Source organism: Sceloporus occidentalis, unplaced genomic scaffold (genome assembly GCF_023333645.1).
Source record: "Sceloporus occidentalis isolate IW3139 unplaced genomic scaffold, rSceOcc1.0.p SCAF_4, whole genome shotgun sequence".
NCBI lineage: Eukaryota > Metazoa > Chordata > Lepidosauria > Squamata > Phrynosomatidae > Sceloporus > Sceloporus occidentalis.
This window is the reverse complement of record NW_028316984.1, coordinates 24306305-24331950: the sequence shown is the minus strand read 5'-3', so window position 1 is coordinate 24331950 and position 25646 is coordinate 24306305. Positions and strand designations below refer to the sequence as shown.

The 25646-nt window shown below is 38.4% G+C and overlaps 1 protein-coding gene across 2 annotated transcripts in view; it reads right to left on the bottom strand.

Moving 5' to 3' along the window:
• The window catches only part of RFTN2 (raftlin family member 2), a 45439-nt gene extending 23266 nt beyond the window's left edge, over positions 1-22173 (bottom strand). For both annotated transcript variants that reach the window (XM_089523239.1, XM_089523240.1), the window contains exons 1-7: positions 21697-22173; positions 19000-19183; positions 12317-12428; positions 10499-10817; positions 9012-9215; positions 6523-6644; positions 3147-3250 (exon numbers count right to left, since the gene is read on the bottom strand). In XM_089523239.1, the coding sequence (XP_089379365.1) occupies positions 3147-3250; positions 6523-6644; positions 9012-9215; positions 10499-10817; positions 12317-12428; positions 19000-19183; positions 21697-21835 (1184 nt within the window). In that variant the 5' untranslated portion in view covers positions 21836-22173. The remainder of the gene's footprint in view (positions 1-3146; positions 3251-6522; positions 6645-9011; positions 9216-10498; positions 10818-12316; positions 12429-18999; positions 19184-21696) is intronic.
• Between the last annotated feature and the right edge of the window lie 3473 nt (positions 22174-25646).

The window sequence follows — 25646 nt, the reverse complement described above, 5'->3', positions numbered from 1 at the left end:
AAGGTTGATTGTTGATAAAACAAGAGATAAATTGATAATTAGTCCTAGCCTTCCTCTGCTTCCTAATGATCTCCTCACACAAAAAAGCCCAACTACAGTTAGTTCTATAATATATAATTAATTCATACTCATTCTCTGCCACACAGAGAGACAAGATACTGATGAAACAGGTACATACACACCAACTTGATAATCACAGAGCAAGGGAAAAATATAAAGATAACTACTATCCAAACAAACAAACAAACAAATAAATAACATATATTTAAATAATATTTGCCAACCTCCCTCCTACGGAATGCTTCTTTATGGCACTAAGTCTTCCTGTATGAAGCCAATCTGAACCAACATATTGACACAAACATTCTTTGCCATTTGTTAGTATGGAGAGGTCAGGTAACAGTATTCAACAACCAAGTGCAATTCTATCCACTAAGGACTCAGAATAAGTAAATAACCCCCAAACCAAATTAAACGTTAAAACAGACAGTAGTTCTTTGAGTATCAGTAGCAAAAAAATATAAAACTGTGTAAGAGCACCTTGCCAAATCCAAGCTTAAGTCCTGGATTTCCCATAACAGAAAGGTTTTGTTTTGTTTTGTTTTGTTTTTTTTTAACTGTTCACCAGATCGAACCTCTCTTTGCTAAATTCAATGAAACCTAAGCACATAAATCAGCAAAGTAGTCAGATGATTTTCTTGTTTAATAGTAGCATGTACTTTCTCCTGAAGAGATAGACCCCAAGATCTTTATTAAGATTAAGACTTTGACACTATGAGTTATCTCACTGGGTGACAGCAACCCTAGGGATGCCACTGGTCCTGGCTTTCCATCAATGCACCAATTCTGTATCAGTGCTCTCCTGCCCCAGTCCTCCTTTGAAGCAGTCAGTCACCACAGTGAGGGCTGTGGCAAGATGTAATTATCATAACCTATCATATTATCATAATTATCTTCATAATAGTAATTACTATCTGATGGAAAGCAGCTGCAGTTTGATCCCCATTGGTGAAAAAAAGAGAGCCTCCCCCAGTGGTTACAGTATTAGCAATTGCCAAGGGCAAAACTTACTGAAGTTACCATATACCAGTTCCACAAAGCTGGGGAGGCATATATGGAGCCAGTGTGGTGTGTGGCTTGAGTATTGGATTAGACTCCAGGAGGCCAAGGTTTGAATCCTCTCCTTCGCCTGCTCAGCCATAGAAACCCACTGGGTGTCCTTGGGCAGGTCACAGTTTCTCAGCCTCAAAGGAAGAAATCTTGCCAAGAAAACTCACTAATGTGGGTTCACTTTAGAGTCATCATAACATGGAAGTGACTTGAAGGTACACAACAACAACTGGCAAATTATACAAAATTCACTAGTTAAATGCATACGGCAAATGCTCATATAATGTAAAGTAAGTATGTTAATTGTTGTACTGTTTTCTAGCAATACGTTTCAGCCTTGAATCCATTTATATAGTAAGAACTGATTTGAGAGAATCAATATAGTATAATAGTTGAGTGCTAGACTTGGAATGGGGAGATCTATGTTCAAATCCTTTCTTAAGTTGCAAATCGGGTGATTGGGCCAGTCACCGCCTCTCAGTAAAAATCACCTGATGGCATTTTTATGGGTACAAATGATGACAGGGGAATCACCTAATGATGGTGATGGTGATTATGATGATTCACAGAAGTTTTGGATTGTATCATTTTATATTTTTGTCATCAATCAATTTTTTACTGATGGCAAAAATGTACGCATCTATGAGAACACAAGAAGACCCTCAAATGCATAATTATTTTTCTGATGTGAAAGATCTGTTTTTCTCCCTTAATAGCCACTTCCAATATTTTACTTCCACTTCTCAAAATGAATCCACTTTACGTCATTGCATCCCCAAACTGCTGTTTGTTTCCCTGCTCTGGGTTACTGCACCTTGCAATTGGAAGTGCGGTGGATTCCCTCAAATCTTCTATGGGTTTTTTAAGGGCATGACCTACTTAATGCAGTAGGACATATATGTCTGAGTAAACAGTACAAAGTGTTTATTTATCCAAGACAAATAAATGTGAAACTTTTAAATGTGGAATGCCTTTCTTGAAATATATGATGTGCACAAGCATCTATCTCCCTCACACCAATACTAACAGTGAAAGGCATTAGCAGGCTTATTTCTCTAGAGACTTATTTTATTTTATAGATGAAAGCTTGAAATCTGAATTAGCTGTTGGTCCAAATGGGCACTGGATATCATGCCTAAATCCGAGTATAAACAAGCCAAGGGTGCATCTACACTGTAGAAATAATGCAGTTTGACACCACTCTAACGTGCTGTAGCTCCATCCTATGGAATCTTGGGATTTGTAGTGTTATAAGGTCTTTAGCCTTTTCTGCCAAAGAGTGCAGGTGCCTCACAAAACTACAAGTCCCAGGATTCTGTAGGATGGAGCCATGGCAATTAGAGTGGTATCAAACTCCTTTATTTCTGCAATGTGAATGCACCCCAAGACTCCTCTTCAGCTGATCTGACTTTGGAGGGATAATTTCTGCTTTATTTTAAGCTTGTGGAGCAAGACTGATTACTGTATTCTTGACTATAAGTCAACCTGATGTATAAGTTGAGGCAAGGTTTTGGGGCCAAAATTATGGATTTTGCCATGACCTGTGGATAAGTCGAAGGTAAAGGCAAGAGAGTATCTAATTGAGGCTGTTTGTTTCAACTTTGGTTTCAGCCTTCACCCAGCCAGCGAGGGCCAGTGTGGGCTGGAGAGGGTCTCTGCTTGCTTGTTTAAAAGCAATTAATCACTCAGGACTCTTTTTGCTTGGTGTAAGAAAAAAATGAAACTATCTTCCCACTGCATGGGGAAACCTGAAAGAGCTGTTATCACATTACCATACTAACCCGTAAATAAGTCAACCTGGGATTTTGGGGTCAACTTTTGGGCATAAATTTATACTTATTGATGATTATATAGGGTAACTCAGGACTCTGTTTCAAGATCCTAAACAGCACATTATGACAGGGTCTTTTTGAAGAAAGAAGAAGCCTTTCCTCCTGGACAATACTATTGTTTCAGATCTGGTCTGCTGTGAGGAGGAGGTGCATTCCTAGAAGCTCTGCCACTAACACAGAGAGAAATGGACCAAATTCATTTACCTGTCCAGTCGGATGATTGGAGTAGGAAGTACGCATGTTAACAGCCAACCAAATTCAGCCAATGTGTGCAGTAAAGGACCATAATCTGTTTTGATTTCACTGCCCTATATTCAGAAACACAAGAATGAATATATTTTGAGAAAGTAGGAAATATTTTCACATTCCTTATAACAGATAACAATATCTTCCATTATAGAAGGAGGAAAGGTGGCCTTCTTTCTTGTAGTAAAGTTATGTTTTTGACTGGCATGTATAGGTAAATTTGACAACTGTGTTTATGAACAGCTTTATTTTACTTTTCTTTGGTTCACATTCGGTTCTTATATTCACATACTTTTCCAGCAGGGATTTGAAAAGGCAACGAGGGCCTGGGACAGACTGCCCCAAAAAGGCGGCCTGCCGGCAGCCTATTTCCCGCTGGAGGGATGCCACATCCGTCAAACTGTGCGCCGTCCCTCCAGAGTAAAAAGAACCCAGAAAAACTGGGTTCTTTTTACTGTGCTGGGCAGACGTCACGAGTGTGCCAATGGTGCACTCATGATATAAGTGACGCATAGCAACGTGTATATGCAGCGCATTGCTTATGTCAAGATGGTGACACGCGTATGGATGGGATGTTGCCATCAGGACTCTGCCATGCTGTGCTAGGGTTAGGGACTGTGCGGTTGGCGCACAGTCCCTAACCCTAGTATCGCTGCCACCATGCCCCATCAGCCCATCTGTCTCAGGCCTAGGTTACTTTCCTTATAACTTTGCACAGATGAGGTCTCTAATATCTAAAACAAATTACTCATAGCTCATTGTAGATTGAATTGACAGTGGAATTCCATGTAGGTCTACTCAGAGGTAAATCCTATTCTGTTTACTCTCAAGGAAGTAGGTAAAGGATTTACATATTTTAACCGTATAAGGACTGTGTACTGCTGAATTGAGATGAAGGAAAGAATTTCTGTCTACGTATCTATTTTTCTTTATTAATGCTGCCCCTGATTGACCAAAGCCATTTGTGTCTGGAAGCACTGTGCAAACAGTTCAGATTGCTTGGGAGCTTTGGTCAGTCCTCTTGCTATTGTAGAAGAAAACCACCTTTTAAAGTAAAAGGCAACCTGCTTCAGTGGTAAAAGTGGTTGCCATGGAAAATTACTAGTACAAGTCACTTCTGCCTGACTGCGCAGTCCTACCTCATGTGCTGTATCCAAACATTTATTGGAATGAAGCCATTTTTATTTTATTAATTGTCTTCCATTTTTGAAATAGCAAATGTGAGTTAATAAATGCTTCACATGCCACAGGATGCTATGATTCATCCAAGACAATGTGTAACGCTAAAGGAGAAGACATAGTGGCTTGGAAACAAGCCCCCTCCAACCAACAAAGTTTATACTTATATTTTTGTGAGACCACCATGTTAGGGAAACTTTACTATTCAGTTTCTGTGCTTATTCATATCCCAGAAGCCAGTTCTAACATTTTAAGAAACTGTTCAATTTTTCCAGCAGATGTTGTTAACCACATATTGATGTTCTCAGCAGTATAGCGGCCAGTGCCTTTAGCCAAAATCTAAGTCAGGGGATTTTTAATCATCCAGGCAAAAAATAAATCCAAACCTACACATATGTGGTTTTTGACGTTGATCTGCTCAGATATTTCAGCACAAAATATTCAAATGTGAATGTAGTGTGAAATACACAATCAAAATCTGTTTTGCTGTCTATCTGGGGATCACATAGATTCATTTATACAAGGGCTTCTAAACTGAAATCATTGAATCAGCACGTAATGTTCAAGACCTTACAGATAACTATACCATGTGCTTTTTCTCTTGTGATAATCCAACTATTTCTGTGAATACTAGTTATAAAGAATTTTGGAAGGTAAAAAATAAAAGATGTGCACACAAATGGTAAATGTGATTTCACTGACTACTGTTTCTAACCCAAGAATATTTAACATATACCTATTTTAAAGACTTGTTAACATTGATTTAGTTATTTGAACTGACTAAGGAAAGATAACACTGGATTTGGGGATGCATAAATCCTTGCGATAACTCTTTGAGACTTCTGGTTTTTTGTTTTTTTTATTAAACAAATATCAAATGTACCAACAAAACAGACATCACAAAAGGAAAACAAATGACAAAATAAAAATCAATACATTATACAGATTTCTTATTATCACTTTCACTTTCACTTCTACTTCTATCTTCTATCTTCTCTACAGACTTCCTTAGGTTCGCATCTTCCACCCTCTCTTTTGGCCTAATATTAAAACAAACTCTTATTCATCCAAACTTTCGTTCTATACTCACACCATAGGAAATAGGCAACCACTCTAATAAGAAGGATCACAAAAATTCCCCTGGTTCTGAAACCAACAATTTCCCCCTTTTCCACTTTAACCTAGAGATCTCTGAAAATAACCATCCCAGTAACTACCCCCTATTATGTAAATATCTATCCCAAGGATCCCATTCCCTATTAAACTCATCTAAACTCCCTTTCCCTATCAAAGTTGTTAACTTATCCATTTCAGAATACTCCATCACCTTTAGACGCCAGTCTTCAATCGAAGGCAAATCTTCCGTCTTCCACTTCTTGGCAATCACTGCTCTTGCGGCGACGATCATATAAAATACTATCTTTTCTTTATATGCTTCCTCTTTGCTCAAATCGGTAATATTTAGAAGATACATTAAGGGGTTTGGTTTTTCTCTGATTGTCACTATTTTTTTTTATCTCTTTATGGACCTCTCTCCAAAACCTAAATATATTCTAGGGCAACTCCACCAACAATATAAGTACGTTCCTACATCCTTTTTACACTTCCAACATGTATTATTTTGATTAAACATTTTAGATAGTTTAAAAGGAGTCAGGTACCACCTATACATTGATTTATATAGATTTTCTTTAATATCCACACTAGGTGTTATTTTTACTCTTCCATTCCAAACACTTTCCCATTGCTCCAATTGAATCGATTCTTTTAAATCCTTAGGCCATTTAATCATATAATCCTTTGTAATTTCTGCTTCCAATTCATACTCTCTGATTAAATTATAAAGTTTGGCAATTTGTTTCCTTGGGTCTAATATAATCTTTTCTAATTGTGATTCCCCCTCCCCTATATATTCCATTTTCTTATCCATTATAAATCTTTCTTTAAACTGTCTATATGAAAACCAATCACATTTAAGTCCATCCCTTTCCAATTCCTCTTGTGTTTTCATCCTTCTCACGCCTTCTGCCACAGTTGTTAACTGTTTGTATGTCACCCACATATTGTCCTTTATAACCACTCGATTAAAAAAGGCTTCATTAGGGGAGGAGAGACTTCTGTTTTTAAATGGTTAAAAACAGAAATGTGGAATTACCTCAATGACAGTCCATTGTTCTACAACGATTGCATCATTTCCTTTCCTGTTTGAACCAGGGACTCCTGAACCTTCTTCTTCATATATAAATACGCCTTCTAATGATTTGGGCATGTAATCAGCTAGAGAAACAAAAAGAAAAGGAAATAAATGACAGATATAAAAATTTTAGAATGTCATAGATTTATCTAAAGGTCAAATTGGTGTGTTTTTGTCTTTGTCTTCCACATGATAATTATAAAAGTTAGAAATTTCTAACTAATTTTCTACCACTTTTTAAATTAAATTTTGAGCATACAGTTGTGCCATAAAGAAAGCTCATGCAGTACCAATAACAAAGTGAACCTGGCTTCCTCATAGTTTAATAACCAAAAGATCCATGCGCTCAGAAATATACAAGTTTGTATTTTTTTTTTAAAAAAGGAAAAAAATAACAGCCAGGCAAATGCAACTCAGTCTTTAGATTTACAGAATTTAAATGACACATAGAAAGAAAAAAGTCTTGTAGTAGGTCCAGTGCCCTACTACATGGGCATGAGCAACTATGGGCCTGAACAGACAGGCCAAAATAAAGTTGCTTTGGATCACTTTGAAGGTTTGCTGTTTAAATGACACATGCATCTTAAAAGGCCAGAAGCTGCGCCAAGCTGCGCTCCAGTCCTTAGTGCAGCTTTGGCGCAGCTTCTGGCCTCTTAGGACACACTAAGCATCACTTAAACAGCATACCTCCAAAGTGACCTGAAGCAGCTTTATTTTGGCCTGTCTGTTCGGGCCCTATGAAAGACTGGAGAGCTGCATTAGCCCTCCCAAAGACCTTGGAAAGCTGTACCCCTACTGCACTTGCTCCCACATACTTTATTTATGGGCCCGAACAGACAGGCCAAAATAAAGCTGCTTCGGGTCACACTTTGGAGGTATGCTGTTTAAATTATGCATGTGTCCAAAGAAACCAGAAGCCGCACCAATGCCACACTCCAATCCTAAGGACTGGAGTGCAGATTTGGTGCAGCTTCTGACCTCTTAAGATGTGTCTGTCATTTAAACAGCATACCTCCAAAGTAACCCGAAGCAGCTTTATTTTGGCCTGTCTGTTTGGGCCCTATGGGATTTATATCCTGCCTTTCTCCCAGTACTATGTAAACATGACATAGCAAGGCTGGGGTAGGTTGATGCAGATTCAGGGTAAATCACCATGTAGACAAGCCCTAAGAGTAAAACAGATGTTATGCCAACACAGATGTAAGCCCTCCTCTGGTTCTTACTTTTAAACTCTTCTGAGCTCTGTATTTAAGTAAGTATGGAAGGGGCACTGGACCTACTACATGTGTGTAGGGGCAAGCAGGGTTTTCCCAGCAAGTAGTGTTTTTAAAATACCAGATGCCCTCTTTTCTTAGTGTTGAGTCCTCCTTTCTTTTTAGTACTTTTTAAAAGCCCCTTTTTAAGAGCATGGCCTGAATTCAGTGTAAAAAAAAAATTGCTAAGGGGTGACATCTACACTTCCCCTATTTGAATACAGTAAGCCTCATTAGGACTGGACCCCTACACAGAGGCAGTACTGACTGTGTACCAGGGGTGAAGAAGGGCTGAGCATTCACATGCTCCAAGTCCTTCTTCCTCTACTGGGGCGCCATCCTGGTTTACACAAACAGCGCTGCACACAAGGGGAGTCATAACGACACACCACGGTGGTTATGGCACCCCTTCTACTGCGCAAAAAGAAGCCCCTTTTTGGGTTGCCCACGGCCTGCTTCCAGGGCTGAAAGGGGCAGTGTTGAGCCACCCATCTGTTGAGACCCACACTCATAATAATAATAATAATAATAATAATAATAATAAGTTTTATTTATATACCGCTATTCCAAGGATCATAGCGGTGAACAGCAAGTAAGCTAATTAGCAAGTAAGCTAATTTGCCCCCAACAGTCTGGGTACTCATTTTAGCGACCTCGGAAGGATGCAAGCCTGAGTCGAGCTTGGGCCCTTTTGCTGGTCTTGAACTCGCAACCTTGTGGTTTTGAGTGAATGGCTGCAGTACAGGCATTTAACCACTGCGCCACCAGAAATATATATATATAAAAAAGATTAAGCATATGCATGCTACACATATAGTTTTAACTTAACTTGGTCTCTAGACTGCCCCATGGATAAGGGGTAGCGCATGCCCTTAATTCTTCCCTGTCCCAGGGTTCTGAACAGGATGGGATATGCTATGGTTTTCAAAAAGGCAGTGGGAGCTGTTGTACCATTCCCCACAATACACTATATTAGATACTACCACTGCTTCCCCATGCACCCCTATGCACAGACTTCACCCCACTGCTATTTTTTCCTCACCCCAGATATTTGTCCCTCTGTGCAAGGGAACCAAATTTTTGAGATAGAAGACGATTAGTTTCCCCAACTCACTAGAAGTGATCCTGAATAGATTAGAATCCCATGCAATCTATATAAATTGGGCTAAAGATTAATAGAGTTCTCATTACACTTACATTTAGAAGCTTCCCAGCATACGAAGGAGTCAATCAATGCCAACCCTTGCTTATAGTAAAATGAGGTTAATTCTAGCCAATCAGCATCCAAAGTATTGATCACAGCTCCTTTCCTTGAAACCTTTAGAGACAAACCCCCATCATGATAGGTCCAACAGGTAGAATCATCTTCAAAAACATTGAAGACTGTATATAATTTGTCATCTGAAAAAAGGATAGTAAAAGTAAAAAAGTTAGGAATGGTGATGTCTTTATCAAACTGGATAACTTGGAAAAGTATTACATTTTTGCAATAGTTATTTGATGATCTGTACTGCGAGTAGAGAAAACAGGTTTTTCTATCTATCATGGCATAAAGGGTGAGCAAAAGGCATCAGTATGAATACTTGTGTGTTGAATGCTCTCAAGTTAACAAGACAACTTAATAAAGGTGTTTTATAGCTGAACTCCTTCCTCTTTTTGTACAGCACACTCTTTTTTTATATTTCGGTTTTCTTCCTATCAAACTGCTCCTTCATTACCTCTTGTGTTGACAGAACTGTTTTTCAGTCTATCCTATTGCTGCCATACATTCCCTTTCTACATGCTCTTGCTTTCACTTTTACCAAATCTATTTTTACACTCTTTGACATCTCATCACATGCTCTTGTATCTGTATTTATGATGCTGACTCTTCCTATTGGAATTCATTTTTTCAAACCAAACCTAATAAATGCAGTATTCTACCCTTACCAACCAAACCATTAACTCAGCACTGACTTATGTCTATAGGCTCTCCAATTTTCTACTTCATCCACAACCGCTACTCCCTTGTCACAGCTGTAGTTTTTAAAAGATACAACAAAGAACACAGAACCAAAATTATCAATAGAAATTTAAACAATAAACATAGAAGATAAATGGAACAAATGGATATGATTCACCATGGCTGCATCCACCTGCAGAAATAATCCAGTTTGATACCATTTTAACTGCCATGGCTCAATGCTATGGAATTCTGGGATTTTTAGTTTGTTGTGGTACCAGAGCTCTCTGACAGGGAAGGCAAAATGTCTCACAAAACTGCAATTTCCAGAATTCCACTGCACTGAGCTGTGGCAGTTAAAGTGGTGTCAAACTAGATTACTTTTGCAGGTGGATGCAGCCCGTGCCCAGTCTACACACCACTTACTCTTTCTGAGTTCATTTATTTTATTTAAAATATTGACATACTGTCCTGTCCATGCTTTTCTGATGTACTTTCCTTAAGGACATAACATGAACACCAACTGGAATCAATAAAGGGATATAACCTGAACACCAACTGGAATCAATAAAAAATCTTTCTGGATACTGTCACTATCTGCTAAGAAAGGATTAACGCTAGGTCCAAGAGTACTTCTACACTCTCAATCTGCTCACGTGTTCATCCTCTGTCAGACCTATTGCTGGATTCTGCTATATTTTATTTAGTTCATGTAGAATATACAGACAATGTGTTTAAATACCTTCTTCTTTCCTTAATTTTGTTGGGCCTGGACTGCCTTCTCTTCCATCTTGAAAATCAGTGTCTTGTAACTGCCCACCTTCTGGGTGAATTTCTTCCTCTATTCCACTCTCAGAAGACTGGCCACTCAGTGTACCTTCATTTGAGGTTTTAACATTTTCATCCGAACTGTGCCTCTTCTGTTCTCTGCTCCTTTTGCACAGCGCTGAATCAGAATCTACATTTTCATCCATGTTTGTGCCATTGCATATTTTAGACTGAGGACAAGGCTGTGTTATAAGCCCAACAAACTTCATCCCTCTTTTTGCAGCATCGTTGATCTATGTTATGTGCAAAGACAAATTAAACTGTGTAAACATGGAAATCATTAACTAACGACACTGTGACAGCAGTGTTGTATATGATGCTTTTATGACAAAGATAGGTGAGTGTAATAGGGAAAGTATACACTGATATGTAAAAATAAAATATGTCTGTTTAAATAATCAATATAAGTATTACAAGTTGTGTGTACTGTGACTTTCTAAAGTCAGTAAAATAAACATTTGAAATGTCCAGTTTGGTATATGTGGAAATGGAACTACAACTTCCATTTATATCAAAACAAAACCCCCATTCCAAGCTCTGGCACATGCAAGCTTTCTTCTGCAAATGTATGTCTTTTATACAAAAAGTATTTATGTGATGTATCCCTTGGATCTTCCATAAATTGAAATAGGATTTTTACAGACACAGCAATTTTGAGATAGTATCTTTAATACTACATATTATTAACAATTCTGAGAATGGGATTCTGCAGTTTCTACTGTATTCAGGCGATATACTGTATTCTGAACGGCTTTAGCAACAAGGCATTTAGAGCAATATAGATTATTCATTTTCTGGGATGATGGGGGACAGCATCTCATCCTTTGATTTCCAAAATTAATCTGGGTAGAAGCTAGAAGGTTACTGGAGGGCAAGCCACATAGGTAAATTTATGTGAGAACAATTTCTACAGCTGCTGCTACTATGTAACTCTGTCACAGGAGCTGCAAGCAACACCTCTGTGGATTTGCAGCCCACACATTTTGACAGCACAGCAGCTATTAAAAATCCAACACTATTGCACCCAAACAAAAAGAGTGGGGAGACCACACTTTGTTTTCAAGGATAATTTCACTCACAGAACCCTCTGGGAAGCATAATTTACTCTGAAAAAGGCGTATACTCACTGCATGCCTTATTTCAGTGCAAGAATAATTTTTTGGAACCAGGAAGAGTTCTTCCTCCGCCTTCTATTTACTGTGTGCCACCAAAATTTGGCACTATATAGCGAAATGCACAGCGGTGGGGAGACACTGGCACATATGCTCATCCCTACTCTGTTTTAACTCAATAAAACCAATTCGGGACAGCTATGAGGTAGTATTCAGAAGCATCACTAGCTAAATATTTTTAAAGAGAGAAAGGAGATCATTTTAGTCTCAGAAATATTTTTAAAGAGTCATACTGCTATAGTGCATCAGTAAAATGGCCCTATGTATTGTAATACTATAACTCAAAGAAGTGGAGGGAGTTAAAATCTGAGAGGAGAAAAATTGCCCTTCAAACTTTAGGATCATTTCACCATACAGTCTGGTTGGAAGATTAATTGAAAATATTGTTACAAATAGCCCTCTCAGACAAAATGGAAGGTGTGGACCTGGAAGCAACAACCAGAAACACTTAAAAGCTATATCGTGAGAAGTCATATTTCCTTTAGGCCAGTCTAGAAGAGTCCTGTATCATTCAGATTAAAAAAAAATACTTCAAGAACGGATTCTGAAGACTGCCATACCTTTTCTAGCAATCCTTTTACTACCTCATTTGTTAGTTTTTCATATGTTAAAGGACACTCCTCAATCACAAGCCTGGGGCATCTTTGTCCTCTGGATTGTGGATGCTTCTGGCTGGAACATAGAAAGAAAGCAGCCTTTGTTGCAGTTTGCTGTACAAAATGTTAGCAGTGGCACACACAATTTCCTTCATTCCAGCAAGTTATGAACTAAATTTTGGCAACTCTCTTGTTTGGCTACCACTCCGTTTGGTCTGGATTATAAACTTTTGCAGACATCTACTTGGAATACAGCTGAATTACTTACTGAGAAAAATAATTTGCACTTCATCTCAATGTCAAATAGTTACCAGAAAACTCAGGCACACATATCAATAATGTTGATGCTCCAACATGTAATTTTATGGAACTAGATACACCAAAGGGATTATTTTTATTGTGATTATTAGTGGCAAGGATTAAATCTCCTTTATGTGTAGATTGCATTCCTTTGCACCTATTACAGTACATTAAACATTCAGACATAAATTTTAATGTGTTTCCCATCATGTCTATCTTGGTTCTTATCTTGTCATTGTTAGAAAGCAAAGCTCCTTGCTTTGAAGAGATGCAGTATGTCTGAGAGCAGAAAATAAGCCTGTCCAACAGGGCATAGGAAAAGGCATCCTGTTAGAAAAATCTTTCTGTTTAGTTAAAAAACAATCACCATTCAACACAGAATGATGTCATAAGTTCATGTGTGTCAACACTGTCTCTCAAATGATTTCTGCATGATGAAAAGTTCAAACCTAGTGGGACTGTCTCTGGCTGCATGTGCCTTCAAGTCATTTCTTGTTAATATCATAGGGGTTTCTTAGGCAAGGTATACTCGGAAGGTGTTTTCCTCTGAAATATAACCTATAGAATCTGGTATTCCCTGGCAGTCTTCTATTCAAGTACTAACCATAGTACTGCTTAATTTCGAAGGATCTGGTGCCCCTGAGCTTAAAATAATTTCTATAGTCTGTGCACAAAAAAGGATTTGAAATAATATCAGATTTCACAAAGCTCTAAACCAAAGCTTCTCAGACAGGTTTCTCTGGGACCTTAGGGTTCCATAAGAGGTTGCTACAGGTTTTGCAAGAAATTGTGACTGAAAAAATGAATAAACTTTTTTTAGCTGTAGATATAATAATGTTTCAAAGCACTGCAGATCTAGCACTGGGAAATGTGTCTACAGCACTCTCCCAGTTAGATGGGTGCCTTGAAAACAGTTGAGAGGTTGTATTTACTGTGAAGGGTCATTCTGAGATGGCAGAAGGAGCAATCCACTCTTCTTGGGTTTAACCCCCCATGCCATCCGCGAGGCAGGAATCAAAATTCTTTACAGTTTTTTTCCTGTTGTGACTCCTAACCCCCTTCTTCTTCAGTTCTTCTTCATAGCTCTGCTGTCTTATTGGTATTGTAGTCATTGCTGTTTATATGTGTATGTACACCTATCTACCTATGCATATATACATATACTTATATATTATGTTAATTTCCATATATATATAATATATACGTATACACATATTCTGTCCCTTTCCAGAAATGATTTATTACTTATAGTCAGGGAGGGTGTGGACTGCTCCTTCTGCCATCCCAGAATGACCCTTCATGGTAAGTAATAATAAATAATTATTATTATTTATATTTCCCCACCTCTCCCGGATGGATCGAGGTGGGATTACAGTCCACTAAAGTACAACTTCTCATTCTTAGGAAGGCATGTGGGGCAATCTATTCTTCTTGGGATATACCCAAGCCCTTTCTTTTTTGGGTGGGTCACATTTTAAATTACTTATCTGCTGCTGCCTGCAGCACTCTGCAGGCAAATGCTGCTTTGGCTGATTTGAATTTGCCTATTTTAAAATGTTTTATGAATGTGCTTAGCTCTTTCCATCCAGCCACATCACATACATCTTGCAATGAGGATGATACTGCATATGCTGTTGAAGATGCCATAGATCATGTGGAATGGGCCCAAACATTGTGTGGCCTTTCTTTTCCTTCTAGGTCATAGAACATTAAAATGCATGCTTTTATCCATCTTGTTAGTGTTGTTTTGGACATCTTATGCCCTAGTGCTCTAGGGTTCAATGATATAAACAATGCTTCAGTCTGTCTGATGTGTTCTGTTCTTCATTTATAGATCGCGACCGCTCATTTTACATCCAAGGAGTGCCACTGTTTCTCTTTTTGATGTTTTGGTGATGGACAAAAAGTTGGTAACAGTTGCAGCAGGACCGCGAGGAGTTTCTCTGGTTGTGACTTGGGAGAGCAGTGCAGATGTCATTTTGCAGTGCCCTGATCTGCAGCGCCTAGAAAACCCTTCAGCTCACAGAGCTGTCATCTTAGCTACAACTCAAGATACAGGATCTCAGCCAATTATTTTCAAATAGGATTTTTTAAAATCAGATTTTTAAAAAAATTGAACTTGGATTTCAAACTTTTTAAAAATTATTTTTAAAAGTGTGTACATCAAACATATAGTTGTACAACTTCTAATTGTAGCCTATGAATATTTTAACAATAGTTTATGGAAATGGGAGATAACCTGTTTAGTCCTTAGGTATGCTCATGAAATCCACATTTGGTCACTCTCTGTCTTGCCTTTTTCTAAGTGGCAAGAGAAAGTCAGAGAAGTTCAGTATGGAGTAGACCTCCAACAAAGAGGAGGAATCTGGATAGGGATAACAATCTCAAACAATTCAGAATAACTGATTAGTCTGTATGTACCTAATGAAACTAACATCTCTGAACATATATTAAGGTTAAAATGCACAATAAGATGCTTCTGTTAAATTGATGATTAATTAAAATCTTCTTCACTGATGGTTTAAATAATTAAAACCAAATCCTTTAGAGAAGCCATTTAAATTATAAGTTACCTCAAACTGATTTAAATGAAACCAGTCCTGTCATTATACTCTTCAAAGCTGGGTGACAAATTTTTTGCTTCCTAACATGAAATAGTTCAGAGGTGAAGAACCTTTTAAGAGAAGGAGCTTAAATTATGTAATGGTTTAGCATCATGCAAAATGGTTGTATTAGGACTTAACAATAAACTAAATCGTGCTTTTAATATGCATGAGGTTGGGCTTGTGCACTTTGCTGTGTCTATTTTCTATCAATTACACTTCAGTGTTGTGTCCAGACACTAAATTGTGGTTCATCTTACCTATGTTTTATTAAAACAAGAAAGCCTTATAAAATACAATTCTATCTTGTTTCAGCTTTGTTAGTAAAGCATGATAGTTTATCCGAATTTAGACATAACACTAAATTCCAGTATGTTAAGAATGGAAATAAAATCTTCTGATCTCTCTTGCAGCTGCATCAGAGAAAAGAACGGAATATGTGAAGTTGAGGCTTACTCAGCCTCATTTATGTAATATTAAACCATAGCTTATGATTTTGGAATGCAGTTAATGTATAACAACTGGAACTGTATTATTACACTTTCTGTTCTAATGTCGTAGAGGGATTCATACTTCAACTTACTTTCTGACAAAGATACTTATATCCTCTGAAATATAATATAAATCATAAACGTATTTTATATCACATGTTACAGTTGGAGTTAGGACAAATACAGAAATCAACGTAGTAATACTAGCAGTTTTGTGGGCTTTTAAAATTTATCTAGAAATCGACATTCAGAACGGAAGCAGCAAAAATATAATTAACAATATAATGAATGGATAAGTGTTTTCACCTGTTCTTGAATTGTTATTAAACATAATTACCACATTTTATTTAAAATAGCAAATGCTTTGCTATTTGACAACTTCAGAGATAGGAAGAAATTCTTTGTTCTAGGTAACAAAATATTATACATTGCTTTTGACAGCATTTCTCATGCTCATTTTATGATCCTACTATGTATGAATTAGACTAGTTTTTGTTATCCCCCCTGCATTCTCTTTCATGGAGTCTGGTAATTCATGTTGGACAGCCTAGACTTTTTACACAAGTCATTAACTTTATAATCTAATACAAAGTGTGTGTTTGCACACTTTGTGTTTGTTTGTGTGTGAATACACATTGCTGTGAAAATACAGTATCTCCATAATGTAAGTATGTTTTTAAAGAAAGTCTAAGTGGCAAGCCCTTTTTTTAAAATAAGAAATTGACCATGTGAAAATGCCCTAACCATAAGTCTGCATTAGACATCCTTTGTCCTGTCTTTTGTGCATACAAAGGTGAAATATCTATCCACTCATCAATGGGGATTAGTTTAAGAGATTTCAAATATTTTGCAAAAACAAAAACAAAAACAAATGATGGCTAAACATTTTAAGAAGCAGATTTTACACCACTGCTATACTAGTGGGATTGTAATGCTAAGATCCCATGATTGTAGCAATCATTCAAGCTGTAGTGTATTCATACAGGGCCAATTTTGGATGGCTACCCGATCTTCCTCCATATAGTTCCCTGCTTTAATCTGGCTATTTTCCAGGAGCCTGTTGTCACTTTTTCCCACTCCACATTTCCCACTTTAAAAAAAATCACTGTAGAAACTCTGCTAGTGTGACATTCCTTCAGCATGCCCAAATGGGCTCCCTTGCCACTATACCTGCTATAGCAGTAGAACATCAAGGAAAAGACTCAAAACAAACAGCCCACCTCCTGCCCTAGGCACAATTGAGATTATGGTAACTCTTAGGGAAGGCTTCATCCATGGTATACAGAACTTCCTTCAATCTCCTGTACCAGAAATAAAGTGAGAATGGGAGGATGGGGCAAGCACATGTAACAGTGCCTACTATACACCTTAAACAAACCACATGATCCCTAAATTGGCATACTTGCTAAAGAGATCTTTTGCATCAGGAAGAACAATGTATAATGGTATTGTGGTCTGGACAGACAGATGGTGACAATTTTTGGTGCAAAAAGCCAGGAAAAAAATTGAACAGGGGCAATGTTGTGCAAAAAAGATCCCTGCTTGCTGATACTATCCTCCCTCTGTTCCACTACAAAAGCCTTGTGTGAAAATTCCTAATACCTTAGTTACTGTTTATACTCATGTATAAGTCTAGAAATTTTAGTCAAAAAATTGGCCCCACAAAACCAGTCGACTTATCCATGGGTCAATGTTAATATTGTACTTTAACTCTTATTTTAAAAAAAGGAATCATCCCTTGGTGATAGGCAAGAGTATAATCTGTCCAGAAAGCACTGACCTACCTCTATTATCTCATCCATCCACCCTTTATTGTGAGCATAAATAGTTATGCCTGCTGGAATATTGTAAGTTCTTTGGCATTGTTTTCCTTTGCTTCATCCTTTAGATCCTTCGTTACATGGCCCTACATTTTACCCTTGACTTATCCATGGACCATATCAAAATCCATAATTTTGGCCCCAAAACCTGCTCTCGACTTATACATGAAGTTGACTTATAGTCAAGTATATACAGTATGTCATAAGAATTCAAAAAATGCAATCCGTTTCATCAAATGCACAAAATGCTGTTTTCCACTAGCATGGGTGTAAGGGGGGCAGGGAGACAGCAAACAGTAAGTAAGATCAGAGGGAAACAAAATGCTACTATCTGTGACAATTAGGTTAGCCATGGGATATAGGTTGCATTTTATTTAATAATAATAATAATAATAATAATAATAATAATAATAATAATAAATTTTATTTCTACCCCGCCCTTCCATGAATATGATCAGGGCAGCTTACAAAATTTATAAAAACATTTCAATACAAAGTTAAAATCCAATATAACAGTTAAAAACATTACTACAAAAAACAGGAACAGGAAAACAGTAAAATAGGAAAATACACATGTCAGGGGTAGAAAAAAAATTAAAAAGTTACATCGATCCAGGGTCAAAAGGAAAAAAAGGGAAAAAAAGGAAAAAAAGGGGAAAAAAAAGGGAAACTCTCATCTCACTGTTTCCATTTTTCCTCTTTCTACACTTATTTCTATATATGCCACAATGCAAATGTTAGTCCTTTAGAATCAAATTTCTTGGGTGTGAAATTTCCCAGCATGACTCCCTCCTAATCCACATCAAGACTGTATTGTTGAGAGTAAAGAGTTGCCATTACAACTCCAATGCTCTCCTGACCCACAGTGGGCAGTCTGCCTACATGGGGAATAGGTTTCCACTGATGCTAATGGGCAAATCATGTGATACAACATAATAACTTACTTGGTCCTAGGATGCCATAAGACCACACTGTGCATTTCAAGGTCTTTTGATTATTATAAGGATTGTATGAAATAAGAAGCTATTTGCATGTTTTCAAATATTCAATTCAATAAAAAATAATTACAGGTTGAGTATATTTTATCCAGAAATCCAAAATAGTCCAAAATCCAAGATTGCCCATGTTGATATCTTTGCTTTCTTTGCTTTCTAATGTTTCAATGTACAAATTTTGTTTCATGCACAAAATTATTAAAAGATTGTGATAAAATTACCTTCATGCTATGTGTATAAAATATGTATGAACAATAAATGTATTTTTTAAAGACTTGGTTTCCTCCTCCAGGATATCTCATTACGTATATGCAAGTACTCCAAGATCAGAATAAAAAAAATCCAACATCCAAAATTCTTCTGGTCCCAAGCATTTCAGATAAGGGATACTCAACCTGTATGCAAATTTAAGTAATGATTTATCATAGTAGCACATACTTGAGTTTGAGACGTGACAGTACGACTCGATACATATGACTCGCTGGAAAATGCCTCCTTCGTCCAACTGACAGTAAAACAGGGTGAATAGCCCCCACCACATAGCCTTTAGTGTAATACTCCTCCACTTTTTTTGCAATATCCAAAATAGAGCTGATCTTGATAACATCTGGATTTGAGGAACCTGAGGGATTAAGTTACAGAAAAATGTAATTTTAGATGCAGATTGTTACTAATATGTTCCATTTAGTCTGTCTGCCTAATGTTTAAGCTGCATTGTAGAAATTCACTATATGACAACTAACAGCAAACTATTTAAAACAACTTCATATGTCCTTCTCTCAGTTACACCACTGGCACAATTATACAGAGATTTCAGTGATTGCCATTAAAAACAGATGCAGGGAAAAACTGCAAAAGTTAAAATAGAACTTATAATTTCAGTTCTGAATGGGAGCGGGTATAGCATACACTTTAAAAATCCCACTTTATATCAGTGTACATTCTGTGTGCTGGCTATACTACGCATATTTACACACATTTGTTTGTTTGTTTGTTTATTTATTTTTGCAAATTGTGAAAGTGAGGTTCAAGGACTTAACCAAGGCACTGTAGTTCCGGTCCCAGAAGTCCTACTTCACTCTTCTTAGTTTCTTTGGTTATTTTTCAGCACTGTCTCAATATCTTGGGAGCCAGCATGGTGTAGTGGGTTGAGTGTTGGACTACAACTCTCTAGAGACCAGGGTTTAGAGACCATAAAACCCACTGGGTGTCCCTGAGCAGACCTCACTCTCTCAGCCCCAGGAGAAGGCAATGGCAAATGTCCTCTGAATAAATCCTGCCAAGAAAACCTCATTATAGGTTTGCCTTAGGGTCGCCATAAACTGGGAATGACTTGAAGGCACACAACAACTACCTATTGTCTTAAAACCTGTACTCGAGGCTCATCTTTTCTTCTATTGAAAGCAAGTAAGTAAGTAAGTAAATAATAAATAAATAAAATTGAGTTGTTTAAATAATAGTTTTAGGATCTGCATCTTAGATTTGCAGAATGCCCTCTGATCTCATTATAACTGACTGAGAATGGTTCAGAAATGCTGGGGGGGGGGGGGGGGGGAACAGTGGACATCTACAAACTCAGTCAAGGCTTTGTTTTTCTTCACAGCACACCCACTACCTTAGTAGAGATGAGAAAGAAAAGCACTGTAATCAGCATATTAGCCCCAAAGGCAATTTGGGACCCTGATATTTGCCCCACTGTGCTGAGTGCAGAGACCAGGTCTGATGGCCTCTCTATTTCCTCCTGCAGGAGCTTCCACTTCATTGCAGTCTCTTCCACAAACAGAAGGAATCCTCTGGATCCAATCTCCCATTTTGAAAAAGAAGGTGGGCCCTTCTCATCCATAGGAGTTTGGTTCCGCCTTCCCCACCCCAGCAAATGGGAAAAAAACATGGGAGCTCAAGCCTACATTAGTCAATGGGTGGCAACATGGGTGTGTCTGTATCGGTGTGCCCTTGGGTGCATGACACCACTGGCTAATATGGGGCGGGGTGATCCATGGGAACTCCACTCTGTGGATGACTATCCCACTGATATGACAGGCTCCCTGTAATATGTTATGAGACACTGCAACATTAAGCCTCTTCTCCCTTTCAGTACCCAGCTGCTAAATATCTGCTTTAATGGTTAATATTTTTTCTACAAGAAATTATCTCCACTGAATTACTTTCAGAAACCCCTGTCTATGCAACATAAAATGCTACCTACTACGCAGCACAGCACAAGACAATGTACTCCAAATTAAGTGCAAAATATAAAGTTACAGACTAATATGTGATTTATGTTTACATTAGGCAATTCATCATGACTCCCAGAATAAACAATTGCAAACTTCTACTTTCCTACTCAAAGACATCTCCATTCCCAAAACCAAAATGAACTAAGCCTATACAGAGCAAAATAAAGGTACTGGACTAAAATGTAGTACCATGTGCCTCATATATACTATAAGTCATACAATGCATATTAATGTGACATGTATGCAGGCATGACGCAATAAACAGTCTGGCCTTTGTAACCACAGTCAAGTTAGCCCAAAGAGCTGGTTTACAGCTGCTGAGAAACTTTCTGCTTTACAAAAACTTTTCAGCTTGGGTCCCTGAAGCAAGTGCTATAGAACAGAGCTGCCTGTTCTTAGGGGGAAGCCATCTGGGGTTGGTTGTTTACATTTTCCACTTTCTGGGACAGGGAGTCAGTTGTTTAGAAACAAGACACCCTACAAGAGAAGGAAGTAGCCCCCACATGGCACCCTCTGGCTCTAACTGCATTCAGATCAATGTTATTTCCATTATCCTATTAAAATCTCTAAAAAAGAAGAATATACTGAAAGGTAGTTTCCACTGACTTCTTCTGAACTGCTTTTACTACCAAATACAGCAGAACTGTGATTTTCAGTCCACAGAAGTCAGAAAAAAGAGCCTACATCTGAAAAGGCTTCAGTGTACTATATTATACACGCGTATCTGAACACACATACAATTCTGGCACTCAGGCATGATAAACACTTTTTTCTAAACTGTTAACCTAATGATTTGTGTTCATGATGCATCATGCCTTTTCTCATATCTAATCCTAAGAAACAGAAGGACCACTTTCCCACTTTAAACTTACAAAAGCTTGAAACAGATTATACATACCTTCTAATGTAAAATCGAGCAGTACGTACTCATAGGCAGAGTCGGCCTTTGTTTCCACTTGTGGTCTCTTTAGGGTTGAAAATATTTTTCCAGGGCTGCTGTCATCGGGGTCTTCTAGTTTTCTCAGTCCGCACCCCATAATAAGAGCTGTCAGGAGCTGGTGGGTGTGGAGGAATAAGATGCAAGAAAAGGTGGTGGTAGGAATGGGAATGTGCCCAAAAAATCTGTTTCTCTGACTGGAGAGAGAGAGAAAAAAAACAAGGAGTTTGTTTTAGATGCTGTTTACTTTTAGCCATAAATCCAAAGTGAAAAGAACATCCAGCTGCCAAGTTAGAAAAAGGAGAAAATTTCTATCCATGTGGAGGCATCAAATCTATATGATATCAGGCGACAAGCTCAGAGCACTGCTGCTCTGAGAGGAACATACAAAGTGTTACAAACTTAGCAGAGATTTTCCATGCCACGTCAATTTACAGCCACCCCCTAGCAGTGTTCTGTTGCAGAGAGGGCACCAGTGAGTGCTTTGTCTGTCCCTCTTGGCGGACTGATAATGATGCGGAGAAAGGAACTCAAATAAAAAGTTACAGCAAAACTTCAGTGGGATTACTTACAGTCAGGAGGTCTGCTTGGTGGGGCAGCACATCAAGGGGGGGGGGGGAGAGCACGGTAGTCAAAGAACAGGAATGGAGAGCCTCAGCATGGTTTGAGACAAAATCATTTCCAGAAAGGAAGTCAACTTCAAGAGGAAATCACTCCTGGCATCTCAAAGGGGAGCAAAGTAAATGAAAAGCAATTCAGACGCTGTATTTTAAACGCTAGAGCTTGGTTCTTTACTTCCTTTGCATAGGACAGCTGGAAAAGTCCACACAATGCTAGAGTTGCAAAACATTTTCTTGGCTAGAGCAGTACAAAAGTCAAATATGGAATAGACAATTAAATCAGTACTTCCATCATTTTGATAGCTCTTGTTTGAAAACAGAAATGAAACTTACATTAACAGTAAACATGGGAGAGAATATAGTGTACGCTGTGCAAGAAAGAGGTCCTCGGAAACCATTTCCCTGCTTCTTTACATTCTCTAAGTTAAAGCAGTTCTTTAAACTTTAGTTAAGAGATCTCCTTTAAGCAATGATTGATGCCATGGATTTCCAACTATTTACTTTTTTTGTTTTCATTTCATCAGTAGATGCAATTAAATTAAGCTAAGCCACAATGTTATCAATAGTTGTTGTTCAAAGGCTTCAGTGTGGTTCAAGGTCTTTCAAATCCCTAGTGAGTTGGCAGATAGAGCACATCCTAAGTACCTCCAGAAAATGAAAATAATACTTTTTTTAAAAGTCTGCTGTTCCTACCACAAATTTGATCTAAAAGTGGTTTATTATCTCACATTGTTTTTTCTTTTTTTGAATTTTAAAAATTCTTTTCAATTCTTTTCTTTTTTTAATTATTATTATAAATATATGTACAAAACATGTCACAACAATAAAGCAAAATAAAACAATTCACCTCACAACTTTGAATTATGATGCTGGTCTCCTTCTTAGGTTCTGTTCAATGAAAGTGGTCATTTTAAAGTCCAGTGCTATCTTTGTGTAAATCTAGTCCTAAATGTCCAACCAAAGGTTCAGATGAAATGGAGGTTGTCTTCTCTTGTTTCTGTCTTTGTTTACAAAAGGGCTCGACAGACCACCCCAAAAGGGCAAGCTGGAGCCTCCTGTTCTTGCTCCCGAGAGATGCTGCAGCAGCCAAACCGAGTGGCGTTCCTTATGGTGCGCGCCGGGTGCCATGACTGCATCAGTGGCACACTGACGCACGTCGATGACGCAGTCGCTGCTCCATGACGCATGGATGCTGCGCTGCACTTGCATCATGATGGCGGCCATTATGGCACCAGCATTACGTGCTAGGGTTCAGGAGTATGCAGATGCTGCCACTCCAAACCCTAGAATCGGCACCAGGACAGCGCTTCCTGTCCGTTTGTACCAGGCCAAAGTCAACGAGTGGGAACCATTTGTCTATAAAAGTTCCTGATTTTGGGTGTCCTGTGTAACTTGCCATTCTGTCAGACACTTTTTTGAGTAACCATAGGTCCCATATCTTTTCCCACCACATATCTAAAGATACCTCCCCTGTTTTCAAGCATTTAGCAATTTCTACATGGGCTGCTGTAATGAAGAAATCTATGAGGTTTTTATGTTTCAAATTTGAGTTTGTGTCCACATATATTGATAACGAAAGAATTTCTGGACATAACATTACTTCTTGGTTGGTAATCAATTAAATTTGTTCAAGTAACAATTGCCAAAATGTGTTTATTTTGGGGCAGTCTAGCTACACGCGTAGAAAGTTACTTTCAATGGGGCTTGAGCATACACAGTGTTTTTACGCGTGGGAGGGGCCTGGAACGGATCTCTTGTGTAAAAAAAGGGCGCACTGTAATTTTACATCCTGGTTTATTAATTCTATCTGTCTAAATGCTGAGGTGGGAGGTTGACAGTCACTTGTTTTGGGGATAGGGACAATTTTGGAAGTGTGCTAAGATTGGGGACATAGATCTTGTGACATTATCTCATTGAATAGATCTTGTAGATGTGGGGCAATTTCATTAGAACATAACTTGTAAAATTCTCCTGTAAATCCATCTATTCCAGGAGATTTTCCTGGTTTGAGGTTTTGGATTGCTTGTTTGATTTCTTCTAAAGAGATGGGTTGGTTTAGTAGAGCGGTGTGTACAGTGGCGCCTCTGCATACGCGGTCTTTTTATCGGCGGCTTTCAGCATAGGCGCTCAAAGCCACCAGCGCGCACGAGGCGGAAGGGACGGCATGTCCCATTCAATTGAATGGGCGCGTGCACCTGTTGCGCCTCGCGCGCTGCCGCGCCGCCGCGCACGAGCCCCATTGGAAACAATGGGCTCGAGCATAGGCAGATTTTTTATACGCGGAGGGATCAGGAATGGATCCCCTGCGTATAATATGGTTCCACTGTAGTTATTTTCAAAATTTTGATAATCAAGGAATGAATTAAGTTTATCTGGAGCTTTTTTTAAATTCTTCAGCATAGAGTTCAGAGTAGAACTCTCGGAATTCCTTTGTTATGAACCTTATCACACGCAGGGCAAAATGTGGTAGAAACACCATCCAAATATTGCGGAAGTGCCAGGGATGTGATCATGCCTGGCGCTTCTGAAGTGTAATTGAGGCTATGGAATCGTCATGGAATCGTTCGCTGGGAAGCCAGGAGGAGCCTTTTTCTGCACAATGGGAGAACGCGTTATTCAGGAAATGGCTTCCCCGCAAACAATTCCATGATGGGATGACATTTTGACCACGTTTGCCCTGCGTGTGATAAAGTCCTATGTCAACTTGAAAGGTTTTGATATTGCCATTTGGGGAGGTGATAGCTACAACAATTATTTTTTCTGCTTTCTCTTTTGCTAATCTAGCTAGTAATTTAGAGTTCCTATTATTGTTTTCATAGAAGCAGGCCAGGGACGTAGCCAGGGGGGGGGGGGTTCTTGGGGTCCGGACCCCCTCCTTCCATTAGAAAAATGAATGGTACGTGCTGCTGCACCGCCACACCCAAGCCCCATTATAATGGTGGCACTTAGTCAGGACCCCCCCTTCCTAAAATCCTAGCTACGTCCCTGAGTAGGCTTTCGTGTATTACAATTTAGTTTGAACTGAGTGTACGTCTAATTCTTCAATATGAGGGATTTTTCTAATAAAGTTTTTAGTATGTCTGAGTTTTGGGATTTTTTTTTTTGTGGGAGTTTGACAAGAGTTTGGTTTCTTTAATCAATTTCTGGTGTTTCTTTTCTTTAATTTTCTTTTGTTTAGAGCCTTCCTGTATAAACAAACCCCTGAGCACTGCTTTCAGTGTGTTCCTCAGAGGTGTTTTCATATCTATTTTCTAGATAAAAAGTTTCTATTTTCTATGGTCTTTTGAAAAG